At 41.4% G+C, this 8,679-nt stretch overlaps 2 protein-coding genes across 2 annotated transcripts; both read right to left on the bottom strand.

The window, feature by feature from the left end:
- Window positions 1–1,828: 1,828 nt before the first annotated feature.
- LOC132613226 (zinc finger BED domain-containing protein RICESLEEPER 3-like) lies at window positions 1,829–6,681 on the bottom strand. Its single transcript, XM_060327265.1, has 5 exons — window positions 6,574–6,681; window positions 6,048–6,466; window positions 3,003–3,082; window positions 2,657–2,876; window positions 1,829–2,030 (listed from the first exon to the last, which is right to left on the bottom strand). The coding sequence occupies exons 1-5, from the start codon at window positions 6,679–6,681 to the stop codon at window positions 1,829–1,831; spliced, it is 1,029 nt and encodes a 342-aa protein (XP_060183248.1).
- Window positions 6,682–6,717: 36 nt separating this feature from the next.
- On the bottom strand, window positions 6,718–7,533 carry LOC132613225 (zinc finger BED domain-containing protein DAYSLEEPER-like). The gene has a single exon (XM_060327264.1). It carries the CDS (start codon window positions 7,531–7,533, stop codon window positions 6,718–6,720), a length of 816 nt encoding a protein of 271 aa, XP_060183247.1.
- Between the last annotated feature and the right edge of the window lie 1,146 nt (window positions 7,534–8,679).

The following is an 8,679-nucleotide window of genomic DNA, read 5'->3' as shown; positions in this document are numbered from 1 at the left end:
ATGTGCCGGACGTACAACGTGACCTTGGCCCAAATTGGGAAAATTATCTGGAGGACCGTGGCCTGTCTCCTCTTACTAGCCAATAACGTCAACAGGGAATTCACGTTGGCGCACTTCATCCGGTTGTATTCTCCGAGAATCTTCCGAGGGGGCGTGATAAGGATCGCCAAACAAGGTCGGAACCCGATCTTTTCCAAACTCAACGAGGATAGAGATTGAGGATAGTTGGAACGTTATGTCCCGTTAAGGACCACGGACCTTATTCCGGCCGATCACATGCCCTTTCTAGAGAAGTGGAACGATAGACGTAAGTTTCTCAGTTCCTTCTATAATTATCCTTCCTCCACGCTTTGTCAAAATTTGCTCAATATATATATATATATATATATATATATATATATATATATATATATATATATATATTATTATTATTATTATTATTATTATTATTATTATTATTATTATTATTATTATTATTATTTTTAGCCGAGGCATGGATACCTTCAGCTGTCCGGAACCTTACCGAATGGGTTGGAGCAATCCTTGACCAATACCCTCATGAAAAACGGACATGGGGGGAACTATCGCGTGGTCGATGGGTTTTCTAAAATCACGGTAATCATCTCCTTAATTCGGTATTTACTGCATTCTCCCCTTTTTCCTTTTCTTTCTATAACTCCTTTGGTATTTAGGTTTGCCCAAGGGCTCAGTGGAGCCAAGACCCGAATCAACGACTGAGCTTGCTGCATCGGCTCCTGAATTTGATACGGCAGGGTCATCCTGGCTCATTGCTGCAGCCGACAAAAGACAGAGAAAGCCCTCGGTCAGAGGGCCGAAACCAAAAAAAAGGGCGAGAAGTGTTGTTTTGACCCTGAGGGATGAAACAGAGCCTGACGTCCTTATTCGAAGAGTTGGTGAGGGTCCCTTCGTCGCCTCGGTTCCGGAGGAGAAAACTACCATTCCGCCCTTACCTACAACTGGGGAAGGACCTTCCATTCCGACCCCGCACACAGGTGGGGAAGAAGATGTTCTTTTCCCAATTCCTCTAAGGTCAATTGAATTCATCGATATTTCAGGTGATGCTTCGCCCGAAGAGGCTCCATTGAAGAGGCCTAGAAGATCCGGGCCATTTTCGGATATTGAGGCTGAACAAAGAGCAGAGTCGGCCCCTGATACCGAGATTACAATGGCTACCAGCCCACTGCTCGGTGGTGACCAAGCTACTACATCCGAGGCACCTGCTTCTACCGAGGCTGCTGGAGCTGTTCCGGCTTCTCCTACTCCTGTACCGAGGTTCGATAACCTGGACGACATGTTCTTGGATATCCCTCCTGCAACCGGAGAAGCAGCTGGGTTCAGGCATCTTCCTATTCCTCGAGCCACGAGGGCAGCTAGCCGGGCCACTGAAACGGGTGCAAGAGATTCCCTTGTGGGTATCTTCCCAGCCCCCAATGTGGAATCAAGAAGGACTAGATCGGCTGTGGTCACCGTCCCCGAAGATTGCAGCTTTTTATCCCGTCCTGTGGGAGTAGAAAGTAATCTGAGGCCTCTTATCTCAGACTCGGATGAGAGGAAGATGGCCTGAGTCCCTTGGCAGTAGGGGTGGGCGTTCGGTTCTTCGGTTCGGTTGTCCCTTACTTCGGTTCGGCTATTTCGGTTTCGGTGTTTTGAAAGTGGACACCGAACACCGAACCAAACTAGTTCGGTTCGGTTCTTTCGGTTTTGATTTTTTGAAGTTTGGTTCGGTTCGTTTTGGTTTCGGTTTTTTCAATTCGGTGTTTTCAATTCAGGCTTTTAGCACCACAGTTTCAGCAGCAACACCACAGTTTCAGCAGCAGCAGCACAACTGAAACTGTGGCAGCAGCCCAGCTGAAACTGTGGCAGCAACACAATTCAGCAGCAGCACAGCTGAAACTGTGGCAGCAGCACAGTTCAGCTGCAGCAGCAGCGCTGAAATTGTGGCAGCAGCACAGTTCAGCAGCAGCAATAGCAGCGCAGATACTATGGCAGCAGTAGCAGCAGCGCTGAAACTGTGGCAGCAGCATAGTTTAGCAGCCAAACAGCCAAACGGACAAACAACACAGTAGCCAAACAACCAAACGGACAAACAACACAGCAGCCAAATAGCCAAACAGCCAAACGGACAAACAACATAACGATAAAATGAGCTGCAGCCAAACAGCCAAACGGCCAAACAACATAAATGTCATAAATTTTAGCTCCAAATACAAAACATAAGTTGTAACACTAAGTGTTAAATCCATCGTCTCACATAACAATCATAATGAAGTCCGAAATTCACCAAATTCAAAACGTAAGCTTAAAGTTGAAGGTGAATCCGCCTATCTTCATTGTCTTGAACCATCACATAATGTTCCCAAACTTGTGAGCGAGCTCTAGAAGGCATGGTTGAACTTGAAAATAACAAAAAATAGATAAAACCAAAAGTTAGAATATAACTTTCAAGATAAAAGAACTAAACTACAAAATACAGTATTGAACTTACCACTAGTAACAAAGAAGTAAATTGCAATCATACATCAACAATGCAAGGATCTCTTCCACTATTTACCATGTCTAAAGATAATTTAATCAAATATGTCATACAACATAAAAAAGTAAATTATTTTTTCACTAAAACACATAAAAAAAATACAAAATCTTACCAAGTTTAAGTTCCTCAAGATGATCCAAACTTTCTTCCACACTAATAGATTTAGTCTTTTTCCTAAGCCAATCTTGAACACAAATAAGAGATTGCACACATTTAGGAGTCAACGAACTTCTAAACGAATCAAGTACACGACCACCGGTACTAAATGTACATTCCGATGCCACACTAGAAATCGGAATAGCCAACACATCACGAGCCAACTCTGAAAGAATAGGAAATCTAGGAGCATTAACTTTCCACCAACGTAAGATACTAAACTCAACGACGGTTTCACTTTCATCTATTGGCTTTTGTCTTCACTTATCCAACTCGGATTTAGCACACCTACTTTTAGAATCTTCCTTTTGTTTCTTCAAGTGAAGCTTAGTTCTCAAAGCATCTGATTTCACACTTGAATAGGACCCGGAACTAGAAGTTACATCAGATGTATCATAAGTGTTATATCCCGTATTTTGTACATTCGGATATGTCAATGTTACACCCCCGAAAAAAAAATTCGCGCTACAAAATCATAGACGGCGTGGTACGAGCTCGAAAAGGAGTTAGGTCAAACAAGGATTAAGGATGAATATTGGGTGATCTAAATCTAAGAATATATACACATACGACATTTGGAGACAATATGGTGTGAATTGGTTCATAAGTTATTTAACGAAAAACCCTCGTTACAGTAAGTTAAGGTGGGGCCACACATCGGGACCTTATAAAAGACATATGAATAGATATATCGGTAGTACATTTGAAGTTGAGAAAGTCATAGGAAGGACCCATAAGCCAAAAATGAGTGTAAGCCCTCCAAAAGGACGATTTGAGAAAACGTTTTCTGATGACCTGACTTGGAGGGGCAAAAACGGCATTATAAGTTTGGAATTTGGGAAAACTCCCAGAAATAAAAGTTGTAGATAATTGAAATAGATTTCCAACGGTAGGTGGTGGGCCTATAGGTGACATCGGGATAAGGAGATATGAACGTTTTAAGGCAGGAGGGTCGAGTTGAACAGTAAATCCGGCCCAACCCGAATCCAATTCGGGTCAGGCCCATTACCCACGCTTTTTAATAGAAAAATTCGGTTTCTCTCCCTCATTTTCAGACCAAGAGGACCTGGAAAACTCTAGAGAAAAAGAGAGGGGAGAGCCTAGAGAGAAAACCAGTTTTTGACCAAAATCGGAGCCCCGAATCCCGAAACCCATGAAGAGAAAAGTGTTCTACGTCGCGTTGCCTTCGATTTGAGCTAAAAATCAACTAAAAATAAGAGGGTGGACGTGGTGGCTGTGCACTTAAGGTATTAATAAGGCTCTTTTTCATTGTTAACAAGTTTATTTAGAGTTTTAACGGATTAGAACGAAGAAAATAGCGTGATAAATTCGTTTGTTGGTATGATTGAATTGTAGAATGGGGTTTGAAGAAAATTTTGGAGGAAAACAAATGTATTTAACTTGTAGAATGCGGAGGATGTTGTTATTGATGTTGTTAGTGTTAATTTTGACCTCTTTGCGGAAATAAAATTATTAAATAGTTATATCGCGAATTGGTTGGTTGGGAAAATTTGGAAAATAATGTGCGGGCTGTTTTACGGCATATGTTGGTGTTGGAAATGATGTTAATATATTTGGTATTGTTGTTGATGTGTTGGTTGCTGAATTGTAATTCTGGGCTGGGCATATAAACAGGGGAGGTGCTGCCCAAATTTTTGTAGACAAGTATGACTTAAGATTGAATCACTAAAGCTTATGATTTACATTTGGTAATGGTGACCATTTGTAGATTCTGGAGTAAACGGGACTTGAGCTTAAGCGAGCGTAAGACGCATATAAGGTATGTAAAGTCTTTCCCTTCATTCTTTGGCATGTTCTAAACACAATAGGCTTCGACGTGAGCCTTAGATACGACTCTACTCCTAGAAACCCGAGCTCGAATTTGGCCCTTTTTCATTCAATAGAATTGAATTAGATACTTAATGTTTTACTGAAACAATTGTGTAGACATCTAATACCTGCCCAAACGGAATTGGATGGCCTTGAATTTTTCGTACATGACCCCATAAGGCCTAATGACCACAAATTAGGTACGCCACCTCCACTTGACCGAGGTGGGCCCACGAATTTCGATATCTCCCTATATTGCTTTATTTTATATGATTATCCTGTTGGGTTGTGGTAAGAGATTTGTATACATATGGTTATTTACGATTTCGCTCGTGTATTCTGTTATTACCTCTTTCGCTAAGTCCCGAGCCGGTTATATTATTGTGCGCACTATGTGATATTGACCGCTGGACCCCTGACCGCGGTATGTGCGACATTGACCGCTGGACTCCTGACCGCGGTATGCCGGATTTGTGACACTGACCGCTGGACTCCTGACCGTGGTATTTGCGACATTGACCGCTGGAATCCTGACCGCGGTATGTCGGGTTTGGGATGTTAACCACTGGATTTTTGGCCACGGCAATTGTGTGTTTGATTTTCTATGTGTAGGAGACAGAAATGTTTTTCAAAAGAAAGCAAAGCATTTTAGCATTCTGATTGCCATATTTGTCTTCCGAAACCTCTTATGTATGATTTGTACGTCAGATGCAACACTTTGGTATTCTGGTTATTGTGCTCACCTTCTGTACATTGTACTTCGGTTATGACTTCGTTTTCTGTACTTCATGCTTTGCATACTCAGTACATCTTTCGTACTGACCCCCTTTCTTCGGGGGCTGCGTTTCATGCCCGCAGGTACAGACTCACGTTTTGGTGACCCACTGGCGTAGGATTTCCATTCTGCGGTTTGGTGTTCTCCCTTTGTTCCGGAGCCGACATTTTGGGTACATATTCTTCCGATGTATATGCTTATGTTTATTCAGGGTACGGCGGGGCCCTGTCCCGCCATCTGATTCTGTTGTTCCGTATTAGAGGTCTGTAGACATAGACGTGGGTAATGTACAGTTTTGTTTGAACGCGTTGTGTGAATTGTGTTTGGGCGGCCCATCCGCCGTGGCAGCCCTATCGGCCGCGTGTATGTATGCTTTGGTACGTTATGTATAGTATGACAGTCTTGCCGGCTTCTATGCGGTACATATGTTTGTAGGCACCAGTGTGGAGCCACGTCTGATATTCATTTATGTACGAGTCGTTTGTATGCTAAATCTGGTAAATGAGCGCGTAGGGGTGCCCAGCTCGGGCACTAGTCACGGCCTACGGGGATGGGTCGTGACAATAAGATGAAGTAGATACAGAAGGAGACAATTGATGATGAGATGCGCTTGAATAATTTTTTAGATACTCTCCAAACAAAGATTTCATATAATCGTACACTCTTTCGCTTACTTTGTTTCCAACTTCCTCCCCAAATAGCTCTTCAAGTGCAAAGGTAACATACACAAACTAATTGCGTGGATCCAATATAGAAGAAATAAAAATCATTTTGTTCATCTTTTTTGGATCACCCCAATACTTCCTAAACTTTTCTCTCATCCGCTCAGCCATTTTACTCAAACTAAGATCTTCACTTGCTACACACGCTTTCAAATATGCATCAAGCTCACATATATCCTCAAAATGAACATTAGAAGTAATATAATGTGAACCTGAAGCCTTTATGGTGAGCTCGTAAAATCTTTCAAGAAAATTTACCGCATTCCTTACATTCACCCAATCATCACATTCAAGCGTACCTGCGACACTTCCATCTTCACAAACATGAGTAGCATGATAAGTTTTAAAATTCTCATCAAAAAATTCAAACCTATCAAATGCCTTCTCAAAATGTTGTGCCGTGTTCAACATCGCGTAGGTGGAATTCCACTAGTAGGCATATCTAGAATTAATGTTTTAGCACATCCCACCTTTTGAACTTCACAACATTTCTTAAAGCTTCTTGTTCTTGCCGAAGATCCTCTAACATACCTTACCATTTTCCTAACACGTTTAACAGAAGCATCAATTTCCTTCAAACCTTCTTGCACAATTAGATTAAGTATGCGAGCCATACACCTCACGTGAAGATGCTTACCATCCATTATATTAGTTCGCCACATATTTAACTGTTTAGACAATTATCTAACTGTAACATCGTTTGAAGAAGCATTATCAACAGTAATGGTAAATACCTTGTCCAAGTTCCAATGAAGCAGGCAATTACTAATAGTCTCTGCCATGTGCTCACCCTTAAGACTAGTGACAAGGAAAAAATTCAGTATTATTTTATGCAACTTCCAATCTTTATCAATAAAGTGAGCAGTCAAACACATATAATTAATTTTTTGCAATGATGTCCATGTGTCTGTGGTAAGGCAAACTTTCGAATGTGCTTCTCTAAAATACTTCTTCAAATTTTGTCTCAGTTCATTGTAACGTTCATAACAATCCCTTGTTATTGTGCTATGGGAAGGAATTTGAAACAGAGGTTGGGCTTGACTCATGAACTTCTTGAAGCCTTCTTTTTCTATAAAGCTAAATGGTAGTTCATCAATAATTATCATCTCAACTAAAGCCCTCCTAATTAATTGTTGATCAAATTCCCAATGGTCCTCTATCTTATTCTTATCCTTAGATGGAAAATGTATCTTTTTCTGAGTGGGAGGCTTGATAAGGGATTTATATGCGTTGCACCTCAATAAATGTTGTCTCAATCCCGTTGTCTCATTTACAGTTACAGCAGCAAGATCTTTTTTACAATACTTACACTTCACTCTATCAATTCCCTGTACAACAATCTTCTCAAAATGACCCCAAACAACAAATCTAGATTGCATTTCTTTTCTTTTCTTTGTTACCTGGGTGTCAAGTGAGTTATCATTGCTATCAGTATCATCTGTATTAGGTATGCTACCAGTTGAATCGACAACACTTAATTTAGTTTCATCCGCCATCTACGAAAATTAAAGAGAAAATATAAGGCATTGTAGGCCAGCACGTTAAAAACTAAAAGCTCAACAAAAAATAACAGCACAACCACCAGCTACCAGGTATGATAAAAGTCTTTTTCTAAGAAATATACTAGTGAAAGAACAGATGAAGTCGATTAGAAGAAGTGTGAGAGAGAGAATTTGCTGCCAGAAGTGAGGACTGAGGATTAGGAGAACTGAGAGAGAGAAATACTTACTTTGTCGCCGCCGGAACTTGGAAGAGAAGTCGCTGCCGAGCTTGGAAGAGAAGTCACCGCCGCCGCTGTGAACAGTGAAGTGCAAACTTTGAGCTCTGAAATTTGAAGCTCTGAGACAGTGAGACTGAGAAGTGAAAATTAGGGATACGTTAGATATTTGATGATTGATACAAAAGAGTGAAAGTGGGCTTGGGTAATTACTAATTATAGATACAAAAGAAATATGGAAAGAAGGCTTGGGTTCTATTTCTTTTGGGCTTAAATTTAATGGGCATGGGCTTGGACTATTTAATATTTTTGGGCTAATACATAAAATTTCAGTTTAAAATCGAAAACCCGAAAAACCGAACCCTAAACCCCGAACACCGAACCGAAAACCTGAAATTTTTGAAAATTGAAGCCGAACTCGAACCGAAAACCCGAAAACCCGAACACCAAAAAATCGAATTAATTCGGTTCGGTCCGGTTTTTCGGTTTTTGGTATTTATGCCCAGCCCTACTTGGCAGTGCCTTATCAATGAAGGCATGCATGCAGGCAACCGGGTAAGCTTTACACCCAATCTTTCCGTAATTCAATGTGATTTTCGACTGTCGCTTATCTAACTTAACTTGATTTGTTTCTTCTGCAGAGTGTTGTGCTCGTTAATAAGGGCTTTGTCCGTACCCAACACGAGGTTGATGACTTAAAGGGCTAGTTGGATGCCCAGGGTCGAGAAACGGCGAAGTTCCAACACTTCATGCAATAAAAATAAGACCAATTGAGCCGGGTCGCTGGTTGAAGACCGAAAATCTTCGCTTGAAGGCCGAACTGGCCGATATGGTTGAAAAGAACCGGCTCCTTGAAGCGGATAATGCCAGCCTCAAAAGACAATGGCCGTTTTATTTCGAGGCTCGGTGAACTCGAGGCCACGAT

Source organism: Lycium barbarum, chromosome 10, assembly GCF_019175385.1.
Source record: "Lycium barbarum isolate Lr01 chromosome 10, ASM1917538v2, whole genome shotgun sequence".
In the NCBI taxonomy this organism is placed as follows: Eukaryota; Viridiplantae; Streptophyta; class Magnoliopsida; order Solanales; family Solanaceae; genus Lycium; species Lycium barbarum.
The sequence above is the reverse complement of the archived record's forward strand: the minus strand, read 5'-3'. Positions and strand labels throughout refer to the sequence as shown.

Bases quoted from the DNA above. Each gene is read 5' to 3' on its own strand.
- LOC132613226 (XM_060327265.1), bottom strand. From the start codon at position 6,681: ATGGATGGTAAGCATCTTCACGTGAGGTGTATGGCTCGCATACTTAAT. The intron at 6,467-6,573 runs GTAAGGTATGTT...TATGCCTACTAG, and splicing joins TTAAACGTGTTAGGAAAATG to TGGAATTCCACCTACGCGAT. The intron at 2,877-3,002 runs GTAGGTGTGCTA...CTATTCTTTCAG, and splicing joins ACAAAAGGAAGATTCTAAAA to AGTTGGCTCGTGATGTGTTG.
- LOC132613225 (XM_060327264.1), bottom strand. From the start codon at position 7,533: ATGGCGGATGAAACTAAATTAAGTGTTGTCGATTCAACTGGTAGCATA.